At 45.9% G+C, this 21,590-nt stretch overlaps 9 protein-coding genes across 9 annotated transcripts; 6 read left to right on the top strand and 3 right to left on the bottom strand.

The window, feature by feature from the left end:
* Positions 1-235: 235 nt before the first annotated feature.
* Positions 236-646, top strand: N7509_011494 (alpha/beta hydrolase; the record flags this gene model as incomplete). Its single annotated transcript, XM_056636131.1, has 1 exon — positions 236-646. The coding sequence occupies one exon, from the start codon at positions 236-238 to the stop codon at positions 644-646; it is 411 nt and encodes a 136-aa protein (XP_056482161.1).
* A 19-nt stretch (positions 647-665) lies between these two features.
* Positions 666-1,190, top strand: N7509_011493 (carboxylesterase NlhH; the record flags this gene model as incomplete). Its single annotated transcript, XM_056636130.1, has 1 exon — positions 666-1,190. One exon carries the CDS (start codon positions 666-668, stop codon positions 1,188-1,190), a length of 525 nt encoding a protein of 174 aa, XP_056482160.1.
* Positions 1,191-2,102: 912 nt separating this feature from the next.
* On the bottom strand, positions 2,103-3,298 carry N7509_011492 (quinone oxidoreductase family protein; the record flags this gene model as incomplete). The annotated part of the gene is made up of 2 exons (XM_056636129.1): positions 2,103-2,402; positions 2,489-3,298. 2 exons carry the CDS (start codon positions 3,296-3,298, stop codon positions 2,103-2,105), a joined length of 1,110 nt encoding a protein of 369 aa, XP_056482159.1.
* A 910-nt stretch (positions 3,299-4,208) lies between these two features.
* On the bottom strand, positions 4,209-5,204 carry N7509_011491 (short-chain dehydrogenase; the record flags this gene model as incomplete). Its single annotated transcript, XM_056636128.1, has 1 exon — positions 4,209-5,204. The coding sequence occupies one exon, from the start codon at positions 5,202-5,204 to the stop codon at positions 4,209-4,211; it is 996 nt and encodes a 331-aa protein (XP_056482158.1).
* A 3,023-nt stretch (positions 5,205-8,227) lies between these two features.
* On the bottom strand, positions 8,228-8,707 carry N7509_011490 (uncharacterized protein; the record flags this gene model as incomplete). The annotated part of the gene is made up of 1 exon (XM_056636127.1): positions 8,228-8,707. One exon carries the CDS (start codon positions 8,705-8,707, stop codon positions 8,228-8,230), a length of 480 nt encoding a protein of 159 aa, XP_056482157.1.
* Positions 8,708-9,318: 611 nt separating this feature from the next.
* On the top strand, positions 9,319-10,552 carry N7509_011489 (zinc-dependent alcohol dehydrogenase family protein; the record flags this gene model as incomplete). The annotated part of the gene is made up of 4 exons (XM_056636126.1): positions 9,319-9,741; positions 9,809-9,899; positions 9,959-10,179; positions 10,388-10,552. The coding sequence occupies 4 exons, from the start codon at positions 9,319-9,321 to the stop codon at positions 10,550-10,552; spliced, it is 900 nt and encodes a 299-aa protein (XP_056482156.1).
* Positions 10,553-13,146: 2,594 nt separating this feature from the next.
* Positions 13,147-13,512, top strand: N7509_011488 (uncharacterized protein; the record flags this gene model as incomplete). The annotated part of the gene is made up of 1 exon (XM_056636125.1): positions 13,147-13,512. One exon carries the CDS (start codon positions 13,147-13,149, stop codon positions 13,510-13,512), a length of 366 nt encoding a protein of 121 aa, XP_056482155.1.
* Positions 13,513-16,836: 3,324 nt separating this feature from the next.
* On the top strand, positions 16,837-17,808 carry N7509_011487 (Zn(II)2Cys6 transcription factor domain-containing protein; the record flags this gene model as incomplete). Its single annotated transcript, XM_056636124.1, has 3 exons — positions 16,837-16,941; positions 16,994-17,091; positions 17,157-17,808. The coding sequence occupies 3 exons, from the start codon at positions 16,837-16,839 to the stop codon at positions 17,806-17,808; spliced, it is 855 nt and encodes a 284-aa protein (XP_056482154.1).
* A 1,513-nt stretch (positions 17,809-19,321) lies between these two features.
* On the top strand, positions 19,322-20,224 carry N7509_011486 (alpha/beta hydrolase; the record flags this gene model as incomplete). Its single annotated transcript, XM_056636123.1, has 1 exon — positions 19,322-20,224. One exon carries the CDS (start codon positions 19,322-19,324, stop codon positions 20,222-20,224), a length of 903 nt encoding a protein of 300 aa, XP_056482153.1.
* Between the last annotated feature and the right edge of the window lie 1,366 nt (positions 20,225-21,590).

The raw sequence follows: 21,590 nt of genomic DNA, 5'->3' as shown, positions 1-21,590 counted from the left end.
AGAATATGATTACAGGACAAGGTGGAGCCGTCTTGGAACGAAAGCCAAAGCGTATTGTTACGTCGAGCATTCTTAATTCTCAGTGGCAATAATGTAACTATCTGCCCTTCGTCCTGACGGCTAAATGAATGCCGTAAGCAGAAAAAATCGCCCAAGCCAGCTTCAGCATTTCATCTTGCGCTTTGGATCTTCGAGATTTCACTTGCTTCGTCTCCTGGGATAATTCAACTTCGACATGACTTTATCTTACGACCAAGAATGGCTGAAGATGGCTAAGCCGGCATTAGATCAATCTCAAGCCATCAAGCCTGCAGTACATGATGTGGACGCCAGACGATCCAAATTTGAAGGGACGTTGAGCAAGAGGCAGGGTTGGATTCATTTGCCTGACAACATCGAACACATCGTGCACCACGTTCCGGTTGCCGGTGATTGCGAGATCAAGCTTCATCATGTCCGCAATACGAGTGTACTGGGCGATGATCCCGGTCCTGTCATCCTTCATATTCATGGTGGAGGGTTCTTCAGCTTCCAAGCGATTCATAGCGTGCCAGCCCTGGCACACTATGTTTCCTCTACTGGAGTCGCAATGATCTCCATCAACTACCGCCTCGCTCCGGAGAATCCCCTACCCCATTCCCCTTGATGATTGCTGGTCAGCCTTGATGTGGGTTCATAATCATGCCTCGGAATTGCATGTTAACCGGGATCGTATCGCTGTGATGGGAGAGAGCGCTGGAGGTGGATTGGCCGCAGGTCTTACGCTCCTCGCAAGAGACCGTGATCTCATGCCCAAGCTGGCGAAACAGATTTTGATCTATCCAATGCTCGATGATCGAATATGTACAGACTACACAGGGGGCTTGTGTTTTTTTGACCTCGACGATGCTATTACAGCATGGGCCGCGTACCTCGGCAAAGAGATGGGAACAGATCGGGTCTCACCATACGCTGCACCGGCGCGGGCAAGGACTGTGAGCGGCCTCCCACGACTTTATCTTGAGTGTCCCCAATTAGACATTTTGCTTTTAGAAAATCTGCGATATCTTCAGATGTTTGTTGATGCAAAAGTACCCACAGAGTTCCACTTACTAGAGGGATTACCACATGGCTTCATCAGCCTTGCGCCGACAGCGATGGTCAGTGAAACTGCGATCAGGACCCGAATCAGAGCCATGACAACCTTTTAGAGATCAATAAAGTATAGAAGTCAATTGTTAGTCATCCGTAGCTCAGTTATACCACATTATGTCTTTTCCTCTGCTACGGATATTCCTTATTAAGTTGGGGCTTGGAGACATGCCTTTCTGCAAAATTCTACAATCACACCTTTATTTCTGTACGCAGGTTAAGTCTATCCCGTGGCCAGTAAAGTGCCAGCCAGCATTTTAGATTAAAATTCAAACTAGTCACACTCGACCACTTTCGCCAACAACTCAACGAAGATTATAAATTCAAAACCAGAAAATATTAGGATTTAGCTAAAGTGCAGATTCTGATTTAACATATCACAGGTTTAATGAAGGAGAAGTGAATGCTAAAATTTTTTCCACAGCTGAAGTTACATACAGATGCTTCTTAAGTGAAAGGCTAGTAACACAGCCGCATGTGTAGATTGTAGTTTCGGCTGCACAAATCATGGTATGCTGAGAGTAAAAAGGAATTTATTCGCTGGAACGCTGGTAAGGAGACTTGAAGAGTTGCGTCCTTGAGATCGTTGCCTCTCTAAACTTCATGTTCCGATCTGGGAAGGCCAAATTATGATAATATCACCCGTTTGCCAAAGGAAGACAGAGCATGATGGCTATAAGTGAAAGCATCAGGGTGAATTTATTTGTCATCTAAGCTCTGGGGCGTCTCTTAATATAGCTATCGAGCTTACCGCTCGCTGAAAGAACAGTGTAGTAATTGTGCCACATATATGCAAGGAACCTGGCCTGATTGATGAGCATGAGTTTATTGTATGAACAATCTTTATTCATCATCCACTCTATATTGAGAATATATGAAGATTCACAAACTATCTTGCAATACTCTCATCGTGTAAATGGGCATACATGAGAACATATGATTGTAATGAAAAGCTTAATGCAGACATTCTTTTACATGTTACTCTTTTCAATGTCATCGCAAAATTCCAGAACAAGCTTCCCAAACTGCTTTCCACTTCGCATGTCATTGAAGAGTGAGTCTATGGCGCCGATATCGTCCAAACTTGCTCGTAGAACCTTTGAAATCACAGGCCGGATTCTGTGAGCTCTGACGAACTCGACCATCTGGTAAAACTCTCCCCGGGAGCCCATAGTCGAACCGCGTACATCTATATTTTTGATAACAGCCTGCATTGGGAAAATCATCTTTGGAGAGACAGTCATTCCATATAGCGAAATTACACCGCCAGCCTGGGTATAGGTATATATTAGTCATTTAAGCATTATATTTCAGTTTGGACTTTCGAGTGGCTAAACGGGATTCTTTCCAAACACACCTTCAGTAACTTCACAGACCTTTCGATGGAATCTCCTCCAGCTCCATCAATGACCGCGTCAAAGTAGGGTCTCTCAGTACTGAGCATTTCTAAAAGCGATTTCTCCCAGTTACCAGCATTGTAATTGACGCCACCCTTCGCACCCATCCGAATGGCATGTTGAATCTTCTCCTCACTAGAACTTGTGATGTAAACATCTGCTCCTCTTGTAACAGCGAACTGCATTGCCATCAGTGCTACACCACCACCAATTCCTGTCACCAGCACAACAGCACCCTTTCTGCAGTTATTCATTCCAGATTTCGTCATTAATGCTCTCCAGGCAGTCAACCCAGCCAAGGGAAGTGCAGCCGCCTCCGCATTGGTGAGATACCCAGGGACTACTTCCACATATCGTTCGTGAATAGCGATGAATTCCTGGAATGTCCCATTACGGTAGTGTCTGGTTCCTCCCATGACAGCGTAGGCTTCTTTATTATCGGGTCCTTCCACGGCATCATCCCAGCCTTTTCCGGGATTGAGAATGACACGCCGTCCAACCCATTCCTGCGATGCAGGGTCCTGAGATCCTACAGAAATAACAACTCCAACACCGTCCGACCCAATTGGGACATCGAATGTGATGCCAGAATTGAGCCTTTGGCGAATGAAAACGTCACGATGATTAAGAGCAGATGCTTTCAACTGTACAAGAAGTTCCCCTTCCTTCGGCACCGGCTTGGGGATATTGCGTAAGATGAGCGGATAAGAAACACTTCCTGGCTCTCCAGGCTTGTGACCACTATCGGCAAGGAAAATGGCCTTTCCCATTTTAAGAGTTGAGCCTCTGCGTATGCGAGGATTTGTGCTAATTATTTGAATTATGGATTTTCAGATTTTCTTCTAGTTCTTTCAAACCTCCGATCTGTCGGTAGGAAATCCTGGTAAGCTTACCATAATAGCCGGCCCGGCTGTAAAATGGATTTTCTTCTAGTTCTTTTACACCTCCGATCTGCTGCTAGGAAATGCTGGTAAGCTTTCCATAATAGCCGACCTGGCTGTAAAATGAGCAATGGTGTTGGTGAATTTAGATATGCATTCTACATTTCTTATTTCTCCTTCGTCCGATTGTTGTCCAGAAAACGGCTTCTCAGAGTTATTTTCCTGGGATCAAGAATCCGTCTGGCCGATAGTGAGACTCTAGAGCTTAATGCGTATTTGATCCCCTCCCCCAAAGACGTATATGCTGGGATTGAGGGCAATACTTTGTTGGGTGTTGAACCTGTAAACACCCAAGTAATTTCTCACATTTCAATTTCTCCTTTACCATAGTGAGCTTAAAAACAAATAACGGCATGGATTTACCGAATGATTGAAAACATTGCCAAGAAAGATGCCTAACTTGGGAATAATCAAGTGAGAGATCAAGCTTGCAGATCCAGTAATCTGAGTGTTGAATGGTGCGGGGAATGCAAATAGCTGGAGAATGCCGTTCTAGCTTTAGACTTGATTATCACAGAGTCATTTTGAAGGGCCTTTGCTTCGTCCAACGGAAGAGAATACGAGACTTTGTTAATTTTATTTCATTCAACGACACCGAGGCCTTTCAAGGGGATACAAAAACAAGGGTCGGTAATATCGGCAGTTGATAGCAATAGCCACCCGGCAGTTGAATGCAGATGTCTTTCTCTACCATTTCGCCGTATTCTCTACTTGGTAACATGATATAACCTCCTTTATATCATTCGTCCTCCAGCTGCAGCATCTGCAATGTCTTCATCCAAAGCTTCGACGCACCATCCTCGTCATATGCCCACGGGGCATATCCCGGAACAAAGTTTCCTTTGGTGACATCATGCGGGCCGGCAATCTGGCAATTGTCCAAGTATTTTCCACCCTGTCCCTCTAAATCTTTCGTGACGGCCGCCCATACAGTTGTGGCTGCTCCTTGTTCCGGGCTCTTCCAATAGTTTGACAAAACATCATCGCTGGCCCAGGTAGCTTTCTGTTCATCCGAGACATGGCGCAGCAATTCAGTCTGGATTCCGCCAGGGTGCAAACTAAATGCATGTAGACCATGAGACCCATAACGTTTTTCAATTTCATTGGCGGCCCAGACGAGAGCTGTTTTGCTTTGACCATACGCTTTCCAGGGTTCATATTCACCCGTAAGGGTAATGTTGTCAAGGTGGACACTTGAGACGCGATGAGCACTGGAAGCGACCATGATAACACGAGAATTGAAATTATGGGCGGAAGAGTTGAGCAGGAGAGGTTTGAGAAGATAGAACAGAAGAAAATGAGCGAGGTAATTGGCCCCAAACTGTGATTCGAATCCATCGGCTGTTCGACCCTCTGGACATGCCATCACCCCTGCATTCGCAATAAGGAGATTTAGAGTCCGACTCTTTGACTTGAAATCTTCGGCACATGTACGGACAGACGACAGAGAGTTAAGGTCAAGATGCAAAAAATGGACCCGAGGGCTATGAGCAAGGTCGCCTAAGGTCTCTTTCATTTTTTCGACGTCACGGGCCGTCAGGTAGAGTGTAGCACCGGTGTGATAGAGGGCTTGTGCTGTCGTAACACCTAACCCTGAAGAGCAGCCGGTGACTAGGATAACCTTGCCAGATAGCCCGCTCACAAGCTTTTCATCTTCTATGATTTCCAAAGCAGTAGGACGGGCATCGCCCGGTCCGCTGGGGGTGGCGTGGAGGGCAGCATACTTGGGCTCCATGGCAGAGGTTCTAACCGTGTATAATGGAATGGGTAGATATCAAAAGCAGTAAGAAGATTGAAAGCAGTTCAGGGGATTCTGAGACCCTAAATAGACAATTGTTGGACTTGTCTTCTCATCCGCTCTCCTTCAGAAAAAGACTTGCTTGCTGACTGACACACAAGGGCGATGACACGGTTATCTTTTTATTTCCGCCTAAGCCCGGAAAGATAGAGGCAGGCTATCTCCGATTTTGGTCGACCGTTGACCGACAGTGGCCATTCTAATGTAAGCGTTGCTTTCGGCCGAAGCACCATCGGTTGTCATCAAGCTCCGCTTCCGCTATCTCCGAATTACATGAGCCTTGCCGTAGCAAATTTGCTTCTGCCTCGTACTGGTTACTTATCTACGATTGGCAGACTATGGAGTATTAGGAAATAGGTACGTGACGCACTTTACAGAGTTGACCATTCAATGCAGACAGCCTGAAAGGGATTTAAGCCTCTGTAATGGGCGCGGATGACGAGTTCAAGAGTTCCTTTATTTTGCAATCAGTCTGGTCCTGAAAAAAAAAGAATATTCCTTCCAAGCCCGACTGATTCTCCCGATGGCTTAAATATACGTAATCATGTCACCATTTAAAAACATACCTGTACTTTAGACAAATGATAGATGCAGTAGTTGGGTCATGAAAGTGTTCGGCGTTTCAAGTGCGTGGAACGCTGATGAACTAGGCTACTGCCCCGACGAATCAATTGATTTCTTGCAACAATGCTTTCGTCCGCTTGTAAGGGTTATCCATATAAATCACGTATCTAGTCTATAAATATAGCTGGTTCAAATGAGGTCCGTGGAAGTCACCAGCATCAAGTTTCGCGACCGCTCACATTCCCACGGTCAAACAGCTTCGATAATTTCTTTTCACGCTGGCGAGCTGGAAGCAAGAGGAGCCCGGGAACCATCTAAAAACCGCAGAAGTTCCACCCATACTACGATACTTTCCCTACCAGTTTTTTCAAGGCCATTGCATTATGCTTGCAACGTCTCGGCCTGGGGCCTCGTCGCTCTTCTGTCGCCGGGAGAACTTGCTAGCTTTGCTCTCACTGCAACGAAATCAAAATTCAGTAGATAGTTTGAAGCTTGGCATGTGGTTGATTATGCTATCCCGCTCGTATGAGCTCTACCATCCGCGGTCAAATTACTCATGCACCTACAAAGCAAGCCCAAGGATTTTGACTCGATTGACCCCAAAAATTCTACCAGTCGCATAAGACCAGTATGTAGCAGATGCTTAATTTAATATTGTACACGGGTGATAGGTACATAGCGCCTATGGATTAATCAATTTGTTTGGAATAGGTTAGTCAAGGAAGACCCGGATACCGAATTTGTTTAATCTTTAGACTCATGGCTATGGCGCTTGGTCGGCCTCGAATGGTATATATGGATCATCCGACAGCGATTTCAAGCCTTCTCTGAATAGCACTATACCTGAAGATGCTTGCAGGGCGCACTTCAGATCGCAGGTCATGGTAAACTTTCTTTCTTACGACATCACACCCGTGACATAGTATATCCAACGCGGGTATCCCAAAAGCTGCTTTTCAGACCGCTCGTGAAACACATGATTCCAAACATCGGTCTCTTTCACAAGCCAAACGACATCACTACCACCTATTTTATGTTTCATTTTGCACAATACAAGCCCCTTATATCCCTCATTACAACCAGGTTTCCTCCGTAGGTCAGATAAGTAAAATGACAGGTTGACCACAGCCTCTAGCAAACTATTGACAGGCTTTCTGAGATCAATACTTTCAACCCAACAGCGCAACCTAGCTTAGGTGTTCTCCAGCGTTGCTGTCAAAATCTCAAACTTGCTTCCAGATCGCCAAGTAGGGCTTCTGAAACATGAAAGCGCCATACAGCGGATCCTGTGAGGGTGTAAATAATTTCATCGGAAAACCTGCCTATCTGCTCCATTTTATCATCCCCGATAGAGCTTTTCCAAGCATAGTTTTCTCAGTCCAGCACATCTTCTGCTCTCAAACCTTCGCTTCAAGCCTTTCTGACTCTCCGAGCCAGCTTTCATCAGACGTGGTTGTGGATCGGTTGAATATTCCCCACCCCTCTTCGTCTGGCCAGAAACCTGACTGTTCTGGGGAAATTTTGAGCGTTAAATGATTGATCTTCTCTACTTATGGTGCTGAGACTATCTCTCCGGCCTAAAAGCTCAACACCTTTTTATTAATACAAAACGCCCCTTGTTTTGCATAGTTTTGATACAAGCACGATTCTTGGACCATTAGAGGTAGTCTTGTCAACGGGTGACGCAGGTTTGTGTATCCATTTCCCAAATTTTCTGGACTAGATGAGCGGGTTGGTTTGGTTGCACTGATCGAACTAATCGCATTCTATTTACTTGACAAACTAGACGTAGGGCGTGTCAAATGGAAATATATATCTCGCCAAGGACGGCATCGTTGACAAAGTTGCCGCTTGGAAAAGCAAAATCATTGCCTGTACTGGCGTAATACAGCTTTAGGTCTCCATCTCCCGACCTCCTCAGCCTTACCGCCGTCGGCCCGGGTATAGCTACTATCAATTCGGGGATCGAATAGTCGGGAGGGTGAGCAATTGATAATCCAAGTGTTGAGACGGCCAAATATGCCGATCCATTGGGATGAAAGATGAAATCATCAAGAGGACTCGAAATGTTGAAAGTTGTCATGTTGAATAGAACTTCAAGCTCGCCCCGGACATGTCCAGTATCAGGATAAATTGGCAACCTTCCGAAGCACATCCGAGCAGCATTTGTGAAATACAAGTATCCGTCATCGTGAACTTTGATTCCGTCGATACCTACACCAAGTGAGGGTGTTCTTGCCAAAAGCTTATTGCTATAAATTATTTTCGAGCTTCGGTTGTGGATGCTGATGGTGTGAATATCTCCTTTCACTGAGTCACCAGCTACCAAGCTGACCATCGTTTGAAACAACCCATTAGTGATTTGGTTTAATATATGCGTGCCTGTCCAATACCACTTACAGCCCCTTTTCACCGTCGAGTGTCGCCAGACCGTTGAACCAACCGGCCGCCGGGAAATCCATAACTTTGCGAATCTTCGGGTCTTGGGAAAGAGAACGGAAATCCAACTCGTAGAGATCGGCACTGCCCTCGACACCTTCAAAAGTCCCGAGCGAAAAGTTGCTAGCAACTGCATAGAACAAATCCGGTTCTGTCTCCGCAAACCCAAACACACCAGTTTTGTCTTCAAAGGTGTGCGTAATCTTGCATTCATGGGTTATAGGATCGATTTCAAATATTTGTGGAGTTGACAGGAGCCCACCAAGGACATTGCCATTATGTCGTAGTATTATGTTCTCGGGCCATATACCTTTACCAAAGTCATATATGATTCTTTCTTGTGTACTTCCGGCCGCTGGGGTGGAATATGAGTCCGATAAAGAGTATGCGGCAAGCACAAGGATTTGAGACAACAGAAACATCCATGCTGTGCCCATATTGCTTGCAAGGGAATTTGACACCTTGGTAATTGAAAAAGCCCCGATATAATATCGCTCGCTGGAACAAATTAGGAGTTATTTACATTCTTTATGCTCTACCATCGTCTATTGTCACTGAAGTTCCATAGCGGGCAATAGAGGTCCTCAAGTGCGGGGTGGACGGGCTGTCGCTGTTTAGGGCGCGTGGCTTCGTCACGGATACCCCTTCCCCAACAATTACCCTGTGTAGAGCCTATTCCATTCAACACTCGACATCAGTATTGCCGGCATCTGAAAATTTCCGGGTTATGACTAAATAGTTACTTAGTAGTCAATGTCCACCGGGTATGGGTTAGTCGCTACAATACAGCAGGGTTCTACCAAAGCCGGTACAAATAACCGAAGTCTGCCCGGCTATGATACTCCAGGAGGGACTAATTCTATGAGTGCCCTATGATATAAGTGGTTATAATGTTGACTTTCCGTCATTATTCCCCAGGCAGCTGGTATAAAGACACGTCAGCAAGCTTCACTGGGGGTTGGAATTTATGTTCACATGCTCTTCATGATCACTCAATGAATTAAACGTTTTGATCTTCCCTGGGAGCTGACTCTGCAACATTTCCAATATGTCTGTGCCAACGACCTACCGGGCATTTAGACGTTTACCGGGCGAGAACTCGGGGACTATCTTTTCGACCGTGGAAAAAATGCAGTCGCTGCAATCACATGAGGTTTTAATCCGGGTACATGCTGTCTCACTGAATTACAGAGACATTGCTATGCTTCATGGTAAATACCCTATTTCGGTCAAGGAACAAGGCATTCCAGGATCCGATTGTGCGGGTGAGGTTGTGGCTGTTGGGTCAAATGTGAGCATGCGTATCGGAGATCGCGTGGCGCCCATCTTCGACCTAAAATACATTCAAGATGTGGACCCAGAGGGAGCAGTAGGACATTTAGGTGGAAACATAGACGGTGTGCTCCAGCAATACGCGAAGTTCGATGAGAACGTTCTGGTCTATATTCCGCCACATCTATCCTGGGAAGAGGTATAACTGAGTTTCAAATTTCGACTTTTAGGCCACATTTTGAAAGTCTACTAACACCCATTAAAAGGCTGCTTGTATCACATGTGCTGGAACTACGGCTTGGAATGCGTTGCACATGTCCGAATCTGAAGGCCGACCAAGGTCTGCCTTGATGCTGGGTGAGGAAACCTGGTTTTATGCGCATGGTTAAAATGTATCAACTTCTAATAGTCATTAGGAACTGGCGGTGTATCAACTTTCGCACTATCCATTTGTCTAGAGGCTGGTATTCGACCAATCATAACTTCCTCATCCGATTCAAAGCTCCAGGAGATATTATCACTGGGCCCAGAAGGAGCCATAGAAGTCATCAATTATCGGACTCACCCAGAATGGGAGATGGAAGTTCTCCGTCTCACTAACGGGAAAGGTGTTGATGTCATCCTCGAAACGGTCGGGGTAGTAGCATCAAACAAAGTGTGGCATGTGCCACAACAAGGGGTTTTATCTCATGGATCGGTTTCTTGGGTGGCTGGGAGCGAGAGGGCTTTGTGAATGCCTTGGGGGACCTTTTTCTCAAAGCTGTAACTCTTCAGTCGGTTTCTCCTCCTCGGCCTTATTCCGTGGTCATATATGATACTAATATCTCTACGATAGACCAATACAGATCGGCTCTAAGCTTGATCAAGGAAATCTCTGCCGGTTTCTGGAGGAGAAGGAGATTTCATTGAAGCATATCATTGGAAAGGTCTTCCCTTTTGAGGAGTCCCCTGCAGCATTTGAATATCTTCATTCCGGCCGTCACACGGGAAAGGTTGTCATAAGAGTTTAAAATGGACATATCGACAGTAAGCTTTGAAATAGTTCGTGTTTTGGGAAGATACAATTATTGAGCTTTAATCTGGAATCCACTTGTGTCTGTCCGAGGCGAAGAGTAGCGGAGACATTTGATCGATCTTTCGATATCAATTTGAGAGCGTCTTCCGAAATTATAATACTTTTCGTTTTCGGTGCGGCCTCCAAGGCTCTTTATGGTGTATTGGCTTGCAACGCTCGTTAATAGCACGGACTAGACGATTGGCTTGGATTAATTCATATCGACCCTATCTTTCAAAACCTGGCATTGTCGCCCAATCTTTTTTCGTCAAATATCCTCCAGATTCTTTGTTCGGAGCTTGTATCTTATTCACGGCGTTCTTGATAACTGTTTCCACCCACGTGATTGTCTCTGTGTCAATCGGCAGCGGGCGCGGCAAACGCTATTGTTGTTGCCCAGCAACAACAGCGTTGAAGACAGTCCTCGCACAGCTGGATGGTATATAGATGTCTTTTAAACTTCAGAAGCTGGTGCGGAAGATTTTGACTGATTTAATATAGACTCGGGTGAATTGTAGCAGAGATGGCGCTAACTGGGATCTGACATAGCTTACCTGCCATGGTAAAATGTGCTGCCTGGGAATGTATTAGTCCAACTATCGATGATATATGGTCCACGGTACTCCCTTTACTCGAATGGTTTACCTCACGGCAGATGCTAATAGCCTCGCGAGTGATCAACAATCAACACCAACTGTCGGAACAGGGTTTCCCTGACCATGTATCCCATAATATTGACGACCACGTCAAGGCGGCCAAATCTCTCTACGGCTGGAAAAAGTGCATTGATGATATTCTTGCTGGAAGTTGTAAAACCCCAGTATCCGGCTTCGAAAATCGTACTGACCAGGACTTACCCATGCAAGATGAACAGCCGGTCCCTGTTTGTATTATCTGACTAAGTGATGTATGACAGGATTGGTATGCACATGCCAAAATATATGTTTCAGAGTCGAGCCCCGTTTCTGACATTCCCTCGACAACTTGTCGTCTTATTTTAAGACATCGCCGATGTAAAGGAAATCAAGAAGCAACTTGAAGGATACGATAGTCTTTGCTTTGGAGTACTAATGAAGGTGGTTCCCCCCAAACAATATCTTCCCTCATTCGAGTTACCCTGTGGTTTCTTTTCATTAGCTTTCTTGACATATGCACGTAGCCGATGACAGGTCGTTCATTTTCACATAAATCAACAGAAGATTTACCTATACGCAAATATACCCGCAGCTGTACTTAAAATTTATGGTTTCCTCGCACGGCGCTTAATCTGGAAACCATTGAGCTTCGTATAATCGTAAGCACAGAAGTATACAGTTTGTAGTAAAGTAAGCCGGATTGCATTTTCCAGTGGCTATTCCGCTCGATATGCCGACTCTCATAACCTGATGATGAGAATGTTCTTCTGATAGATACTTGAGATGTCTTCTTTTCATGAAAGCTATGATACATTTCAAAGATTTGTACTTCACCTGTCATTTTCAGAGGAGGTAGTTGACTCTTGACCATTTTGACTGTACCGTAACGGGTCCCGCTAGAATCTTTCATTTTCATTCAATCCATTCAAGTAATGACACATAGGCCTTGGAGGTAACACCGGAAGTTACCAGAAGCTACTTTCTATGATTTGCATGTCAGCCCCTGAGCCGAAATGGTATGCGCTATTCGGCCGATCCGTTAACTCCGCTGTCAGCACTTGGATTATCTCCGAATGTTTTGATAAATCTATGCTTGAAGGGATCGGTATACTTTCCATCTATTCGAGACAATTTTTCTCCTAATTCAAAGAGGACTAAACGGGCAAATATCATAAATCATGCAGGGTGTATTTTGGAAGTATGCTGCCAAAAACATCCTGGTTGACTCGTAGCGAGGAAACGTAATTGTTCGCGTTCGTGTGCTTCACGTGACATGGTCGGCTAAGTATCATGACGTCAACACTTGACCGACAGTACTTCCGGGTGGACGATACCGCTTAGGTCCTTGGGCCGATAGATTACATTTACTGTTATCGTGTGCTGCCTGTGCTGCTGAGTGAACTATATGAGCAGCATCAATGGCGACGCAATTTACTTTCGGATACCTTCCAATTTGTCACAACATCACGTCCAATAACTCGCTAAGCCACTGTCATTAACGCTTTTGTTCATTTGTACCACCATCGCCTTCTGTGAAACTTCGCAGTAATGTGTGAAGTGTCGATCAAGAAGGGCCACATTAGCCTAGCAGGCATTCTCTGTAAACCCACAGCACAAACTGGCAAGACTGCAGGTCTTATTGTTGTCCACCCCGGCGGCGGTGTCAAGGAACAAACCGCAGGGACATATATGCAAAAAGACTCGGCGATGCCGGTTTCACCACAATTGTCTATGATAGTGGGGGAGAACCTCATTTTCTCGAAGAACCAAACTAACGTGTGAGCGATGTTTACGCCGCCATCGACTGCCTCCATAATGTCTACTTGGAGTAGGTTGGCGTTCTCGGAATCTGCGCTGGAGGCGGCTATGCTGTGCCAAGTGGAACCATCAACTGAAGGCTGTGGCCAGCGTCAGCATGGTAAATATCGGAGACTCTGCCCGTCTCGGATGGCATAGCGACGAGCACCTATCTAAGCAGGCCGACTCGCTACGTGCAGCAGCCGCCCAGATTACAGCAGAGGCTAAGTGTGCTGCGCGTGCCGTTGCACCATACGTGCCTCTGCAGCCGGGCGACAAAACCCCTCGAGACATGAGGGAGGCTAGTAATTACTACCTGACTCCACGGGCACAGCATCTCTGTGTCGAAAACAAGATGCTTTATCTGAGCTTCCTTCGCGTTCTCATATTCGACGCTTTCCATCTCGCGGATGTTTTCTTAACGCAACCTGCCCTTCTCATCGCCGGAGGCTGCGTCTTCCTGGCACACAGGGATGTTGGATAAGCTCATTGGCGGTGCAAACAAAAAGGTAATCGTCCTGAAAGGAGCTCACATGGATTTTTACGATAATGAAGACTATGTGGGACCTGCTTTGAAAGAGATTTCAGTGTTCATGAAGACGAATCAGGCTTGAAGCGGCGATGTTCGGCGGGCTCGCGTAACTCAGGTTGACCTTCGTGGACGCCCGGGCGCAAAAGGAGACGCAGATGGCTCTGTGCAATTTTTGAAATGAATCCACGTGAAGTGAATTTTCCATAGAAGAGTATGATAGTGTATTCTGATGGAAATTGAGCCAACTGCCTTTTATAACAATAGATTGATCTACCAAACTTGACTCTTGGCCATCTACCGGATCTGTGGAGTAGGAGTAAAATAGAAAGGATTTAATGAGAAAAGTACTATTATCGTTGTTAGCCTCCAACTTCCAAATGCTCCCAGCAATAGGCGAGCGCAGGATCAATCCCCGGAGGTACTATCATCTAAATATGAACCTGGAGGCATCGTAAGCATTGAATTTCAAGGGTGACGGCATGATATTTGGCTTGAATATAACGACTAGATAAGATAATATCCAATTGTCGACCTTCACCCCGACAACAGTCAATAATATTAGGCGTAGATATACAGTGGTTGAACCATACATGGTGAGCTTTGACCGCTCAATGTCTTTCTAGTAATAAAGTTTACTCCTTTGGGTGTCGGCAATAGATGAAAAAGAATGGGCGCTTGACAAGGTTCTCAATTAGTGCCTTGTACAGAGAAGCTATCATTAAAGGGTAATAAAATTACCGGTTAGACCTCGCCAAAATCATGGGCGGGTTTTGATTTTGAGAACGCGGCCCAAAATTCCCAATGTGTAACTGTACAGCCCGCGAAGCAAGGAGGAAAGTGATTTGTCCCAGGCATAAAATTGTGCGGTAATTTTGGCTTCCATCGTAGTATGAGAATCAGTTTGTTTGGAATGGAGGGATATAGAGGGAAACAAAATAATAGGTTGAGATTGGATAATAATAGACTAGTACATACCGCTCGTGAGTATGCAGTTGGCTTGATGTCATTGTGACCCTTCTAGTGGATTTGTGTGAAATCTGCGACCGAGATGTGTGAGCTGCGATTGGAGGTCGATGCAAATGTTCATCACCTTCGTACTCCGCATTCTCTATGGTCTCTATTTGATATTTTTTTATTTTTTTCCTTCTACAATTTGGAGCTTATTCCATTGCTAACATATTCTACAGGCCGCTTGTATAACATGCGCTGGGACTACAGCTTGGAATTCTTTGGAAATAAGTAAATGCCATGACCCTGAAAGATCGAGCTTGATGCTCGGTGAGCTCTGACCCTGAAAAGTCAAGTGAACGATGTGCTAATTCAGAGATGCTATAGGGACCGGAGGCGTGAGCATGTTCGCACTGTTGATCTATCTAGCTGCTTGTATCCGTCCGATCATCACGTCCTCTTCAGATAAGAAATTACGGGACGTCGCAGCCCTTGGTCCAGATGGTGTGATCGATAATATCAATTACAGTACCAAGCCTGACTGGGATCAAGAGGTCCTTCGGTTAACCTCCGGAAAGGGCGTTGAAATTTTCGGAGCCGTGAGTATCGAAAAAGTGTCACCTCTATGACCAACCGCGGTACCATCTCTTGGATCGGGCTCCTGGGTGGACTAGAGCTTGAGGACTTCGTGAAACTTTGGGGGAGCTCTTCCTGAAAGTCGGAACACTCAAGTGAGCTTTCTGTTGAAAATAATTGGTAATAGATTAAGTGAGGTAACTGAACAATTACTAGGGCAATTCAAGTCGGCTCGAAAATAGACCAAGAGAATTTCTGTCACTTTCTAGAGGAGAAGAAGGTTTCTTTGGAGCCTATCATCGGCAAGAAATTCGATTTTAGGAGTTCCCCGAGGCATTTGATTATGTTCACTCGGGGCAATGTGTCGGAAAGGTCGTTATTACGGTGTCTAAATACGACGATTCATGTCAGAAAAGCATGATTGGGGTACTGAAGGCTATGAAAACCCAGCAGGGGTAGTTTCTGGGATCAAACCTCTCGGGTTGGTGTGAATAGGCTATGTTGTGAAATGGGCTCTCTGATAGGATTTAAGGTTTATTGCCGGGCTTGGAGAGTAAGTAGTTGAATGAACTAGCAAGTTTCATATTTGGCGAAAGGAACAAATAAAATTCGCGAAGACCGTGGAGGAAGCGAGCTATATTAAAGGTGTTGAAAAGGGAGAGAAGACTCGAGAGAAAACGCTGCAACGGTGATCGAATATCGATCTACAACACGTACAGGACTTCGATGAAAAGATGCTGCTCGACAAAAAATGGCTTGAATGGCTTCTTTGATTTCATCAGGTAATTCATTCCACGAGTAGTTCCACAAACGATATGAATTGCTATTTGTCAGGGACCCCTCTGAGTCCTGCAAGAATTGGTAGGAATACGGTACAAATGAAGACCTCTGATGAGGTCATCCAATAGCACTAGGGGTGCGAGGTGTTGTTGTGATAAGAGGCTGGAACAGAGCAGGAACAAAGCCGTACCATCGGAATTATCCCAGTATTGCCAGTGGCAACAAAAATGAGAATAGGGGAAAGGGGCATGTTTGAGGATGATTCAACTATTCCTGAGTAAAAGATACGTAGAGTATAATGAGATACGCTATGACTCAGGTCACACCATGGTAGTGCTTTCTGTCAGTTTATAAGATACCTCCTAGTAGTTATTTAGCGTTCTCAGCGGAATCAATCATTACAGTATTCGAACGAAACTTAATAGCGCATTACCTAAGCGTGATACTATTGAAAATCATAAATTTGCCAATAAAAAGGATGAATTATTCACAGATTATTTGTAATGTCGCCGTTGGCCTCCCTGTCGTTGGGAACCCGGTGGGACCCCGGTGGGATCCCGATGGGAGCCGGATGGGAGCCGTGCTGAGCTAACAGGTTCCCCTACAAACAGCCAATACCCGCGGCATTGTCAATCTTTCCGTCTCCGCGAATCTGGAACATGATCGATTAGTGAGCCACACTGGCTTCTAGAAATGATGTAAAATTAGTAATTTATAAAAATCATTCAAAATTTCTCTTGGACTAGAAGAACGACTGCTTAATATATGACCAAGGCGAAAGCCCGATTGACTCACTGCCTCAATGATATCTCTGGAACTTCACCGGCTATCGAAGTATAGCTCGAAGCCCGAAATTCCAAATTTGCCACTCAACCAACCATTTCTCTGCTGGCCATATTATTAGACTGTCTTTTTTTTTCTCTTTTGCTTTGCTCTTCATATTTTCTTCACCGATACACATATATACCCATAATGGTGGCCCGACAATCAACACGATCGTCCAACCGCTCGCACTCCGATAATGCACGCAAGCGCGTGTGCAAGGCCTGCGATCGCTGTCGTTTAAAGAAATCTAAGGTGTGTGAAAATGGAAGGAGGATGGTGCACTTAACCAAACTAAACGGACAAGTGTGACGGAGCCAAGCCATGTTCGCGCTGTCGCGCGGATGATGCGATCTGTGTCTTTGAGGGGCAGAAGAAGGCCCAGGATAAAGTGTATCCCAAGGGGTGAGCATGGCAAATAGAGACTAGAGGGAATAATTAAGTCAAGCTGACCATACCTCAACTGATAGGTACGTTGGGATGCTCGAACAGCAGCAAGTCTGGCTGGTCTACGGCCTCCGGGCACTCTATTGTCGTAGTGTTCAACGCAAAGGTTGGCCTGGTGACCCTTTGAAGCCCATGCCGAACGGTCACCCTCTTACCCACGACCTTCTCACTCGCCTTGGCGCCCTCGATCACATCCAGGGCGAACGCTATGAGGAAAACCCCAAGGTCATGCAGCACAAGCTGTGGCGCAACGGCATGCAGAACCAGATTTACTCTGACAGCTCCTCCGAAAGACCTCAGAGCCCCGCTGCCCGCTCGTACCTCTCCTCTCATGTCTTCTCTTCTTTCCAGCAGAATACTTCTCTGATCCGAACTGCCTATAACTCCTCTTGCAGGACCACGGCGCAGATTAAACCGGAGCCCGGCATGGCCGTCACGCCCAACCAAAAATGCCAGTATGCGCTGTCTATCCCGGGCATAGTGAATCCATTGGCCCTTGAGGGTGAGTCTCAGCAGTTGTCAGGGCATAATGGGTTCGATCCGTTTGACGAAGTGGATCTGATGACGATGGCCGATTATGTGCTCAATTTTGACGGCTCCAACCCGTCGCGGATGTACAATCGTCCCATGCCAATGAACTGGATGCCGTCTGGTAATTATGACGAATTCCTTTAGGTCCGGTCGCATTTTGTCGTTCCATAGACTACTAGTACATCAGTATAGCCAGAAACACCTGGGCCATACTGCCGAGATTACTTATTGCGCCATAAAGATCCGTGATCGGGCGTTGAAACTACCCCACTGCTCAGAGGCTGCGCCTCCGGACTGAAGGGCAACATTTGGCCAGTGTTGCGTCATTGTGTGACATTTTGGTAATGTTACTTTCGATTGAGAAGTGTGGAAACCACTGCGCAGATTGGCGTCTCGTCAAGTACTTTTTTCACCTTCTCAGTAGCTACCTTCAATGCTACCACCTCGATCACTGCATAGTCTGGAAGGCCTTGGTGACAGGTTTTGAGAGCTCTATCGAAGTTTGGATGGTGTCAATTGCAACTCGCTTTCCAAAATGGATGGTTGGGAGCTGGAAGGGCGTTCGTCTTGTGACAGCAGAATTTTGTCGGGGGGATGCTTCGATGGTGACTGGTCGTGATGTCCGCTTCTAAATTCGGCTATCACTGAAGGTGCAGAAGCGAGTGAGCGATGCACAAGATCCTACTTTGAGTACTGCGCGCGCAGGCGGTACAGCATCGACTTCCATATTCTGCTCCCTTTAACCTGCGTCCCGTCGATATATGTTGGAGAAAGAATGCGTTACGCAGAGCCAACTTTGATTCACTTTGTTTTCATTTTCCATTTTATTTAACTGTATCTAGCGTCTATGGAAAGAATTTAGATGGAGCAAACTCTTTTGTTTGTCACCGTGTAAGTCTCTCAGCTGGCGAAGGGCATATCGTACCTAGTGTTGTCTTATCGATCTGTGCCGGGGCAGGCGATCTTGGTATCAGTTAGTACTGGATGAATGGTATCGAATTGAATGGACTGAATAGGATTAAATTCTTGATTGCAGATGAGTGTAAAGCGCTGTTGAAGTGCAGTATAGATTTCAGGGATTCGGCTTGTGTTGAATTTGTATCGAGCGCACATCTTCGCAAAAACGCAAAGACCGCGACCGATTAGTAAGTTTTGAGGCAGCAAAATAGATTCGGAGTGGAATCAGATAATTAGTCGAATATTCGAAAATAATTACCAATGTTGAATATCACGGTTGTCAAACCCTGGGGGGATCACCAAGAGACATAAGTAAATGAAGGGCCCTACTTAACAACTCAACAACCCTATCTCACCATGCGCAGCCTTAAATGAAACTCATTCTTGGCTCGATTATCTCTTTCAGCCATCACCGACTATTGTAGGTCATGATGACATCGCACGGGCGCCGATATTCATCTTTCTTGGCCACATCGGCCGACGGAAGCTTATTGGCGGCTCAGTATCGGCCGAAACTCTCCCAATTTCTTGCGCCCTCGATCCATCGGCCGAAATTGATCCTTAGCCCGACGGTGCGTCATCGACCAGCGCTGCGGCGCGGAGATTATAAATAGGGAGTGAAAAGTCGCCGAAAAACAAGAATGCTACATTCCAGGCTGTCAACCTGACGATCTTCCCGACTCGAACTACTTTCTAAACCATGTCCGCGATATCGATCAAGAAGGGCCCTATCTCTTTATCGGGCCTGCTCTTCAAACCCTCCGATCCAACAGCAAAGAAAAAGTCCGGACTGGTGATTGTTCATCCAGGCGGTGGGGTCAAGGAACAAACGGCTCAACTCTACGCTCAGAAACTGGCGAACGCTGGCTTCACCACAATTGCGTATGATGCATCCTACCAGGGTGCCAGCGGAGGCGAACCTCACTTCCTCGAGGACCCAAATGAGCGTGTGAGTGATGTCTACGCCGTTGTCGACTATCTTCAGAATCTCGATACTGTTGACCCGGAGAAGATTGGTGTCCTGGGTATCTGTGCTGGAGGTGGTTACGCAGCAGCTGCTGCAAAGGCAGACCATCGATTGAAAGCATTAGCAACCATTAGCATGGTTAACATTGGAGACTCCGCTCGCAAGGGCTGGGATGGAGACGAGGATCCTTCTAAGCAGGTCGAATCGCTTCGTGGAGCTGCAGCTCAGATTACCGCTGAGGTTAAGGGTGCCGAACGCGTTGCTGCACCTTATGTCCCTCCTCAACCCAATGACACGACCCCGAGGGACATGAAGGAGGCCAGTGACTATTACCTAACCCCGCGTGCACAGCATCCCCGAGCCGAGAATAAAATGTTGTTCCTTAGCTTCCCCAGGGTTCTCACATTCGATGCTTTCCATTTGGCTGATGTATTCCTTAAGCAGCCTTCCCTTTTCATCGCCGGTGAAAAGGCAGGCTCGCTTTGGCACACAGAACGATTGGATAAGCTGGTTGGTGGCGCCACGAAGAAAATCATTGTCCCCAACGGAGCACATATGGACTTTTACGACAATGAGGCTTATGTCGGACCAGCTGCGAAGAATGTTGCTGACTTTATGAGCCAACATCTCGCCTAGTGGTTTTCCAGTTGGCTTCAGTCACATGGATGCTGTATAGTAATGTGCAAGTTTGAGATGTCTCAGAAAATAGTGTTGCTGTACTGGAGCCCCAGGAATACTACATGGAAATTTACAAGAACTTTCCAAGATGAAATCATCGTTGATTAGACTAAGAAGCCCATTTATCGCAATAGACTCTACGAGCCTTAGCATCCACTGCGATACCACAATTTTAAACAATACAACCCCAAGGAAGACCCGTGGCAGTGCTCAGAAGCCTGAAGTAAGTGCACAGGCAACCACTGTTTGGAGAACTGCACATCTGATATCCTTGAGTACGCGGCCTGTTAAGAAAACCACATAACTCAAAGATCTCCACTCCACAAACTTGGACGAAGCGTAGAAAGTGATCAATAACCAAGAGCAAGAAATAGCGGCCAACCAGGAATATCTCCCACCATATACATCTAGTATCCAGTATATGGATGCACACGGTACGATATCGCAGGATTTTTGGCATATCGTTATCGTTATCGTACCGTCCATTTTTTGGCATATCGTATCGTATATCGTAACAATTTTTCTAGCACCCAGCGATATGATATACGATAATAATCATTATAATTATAGCGTGACGATACGATAAACGGTACGATATAACGATATCGCACGATACAACGATATCGCCATGTAGTACTAGGGCCTATATACCAGCCACAGTGGCGTTGGCTACAGTCGCCTGTCGGCGACGGTCACCACCACAAGGGCCATCCAACATCGCTACGACGCGCTGAATCGCTCGAATCTGCAATAAAAAATAAACCAACCTCTGTTTCCTATCTAGGACTAGCTCCGATGACCTCCTATAACCTCCACATCCCCCCTATGACTACAAAATATCGTCCATCAACATCAACATTCGAATTGTATCCCCGTTTAATCTACCTCGTCGGATTTTCAAAAGATCACGTCTGTAAACGCTTTAATTTTTATAATTGCAGGTAGTAGGAAATCGAATGCTTATTATGGTATGACATTTTCCCCCTTGTCATATAAATTTGTATGGTAAGTATAAGAAAAATATATTGCATGTACACGGTGGCTCCTACCACCAGATATATATTTATCATAGAGGTGTGTGGTGCCGCAAACTGAGGCCTCTCATTGGCCAGCGTCCGGGGGCTCATATGACTAAGGTCCCGTGACTAAGCTTGGCATTATCGCAACGATGATATCGTAATGCAGGATTCGTATCGTTATCGTATCGTCAGAACAACGATATTGACGGTACTATAGGCGATAGTTATCGTTAAAAACTTTGAAAGAACGGTACGATACGCGATATCGTATCGCAAAATTTTTTCCTCTGCGGTACGATAGCGAT

Source organism: Penicillium cosmopolitanum (genome assembly GCF_028827165.1).
Source record: "Penicillium cosmopolitanum strain IBT 29677 chromosome Unknown utg000011l:1.0-3548175.0:1.0-3550911.0, whole genome shotgun sequence".
NCBI classification, from domain to species: domain Eukaryota; kingdom Fungi; phylum Ascomycota; class Eurotiomycetes; order Eurotiales; family Aspergillaceae; genus Penicillium; species Penicillium cosmopolitanum.
This window is presented reverse-complemented; position numbering and strand designations above follow the sequence as displayed.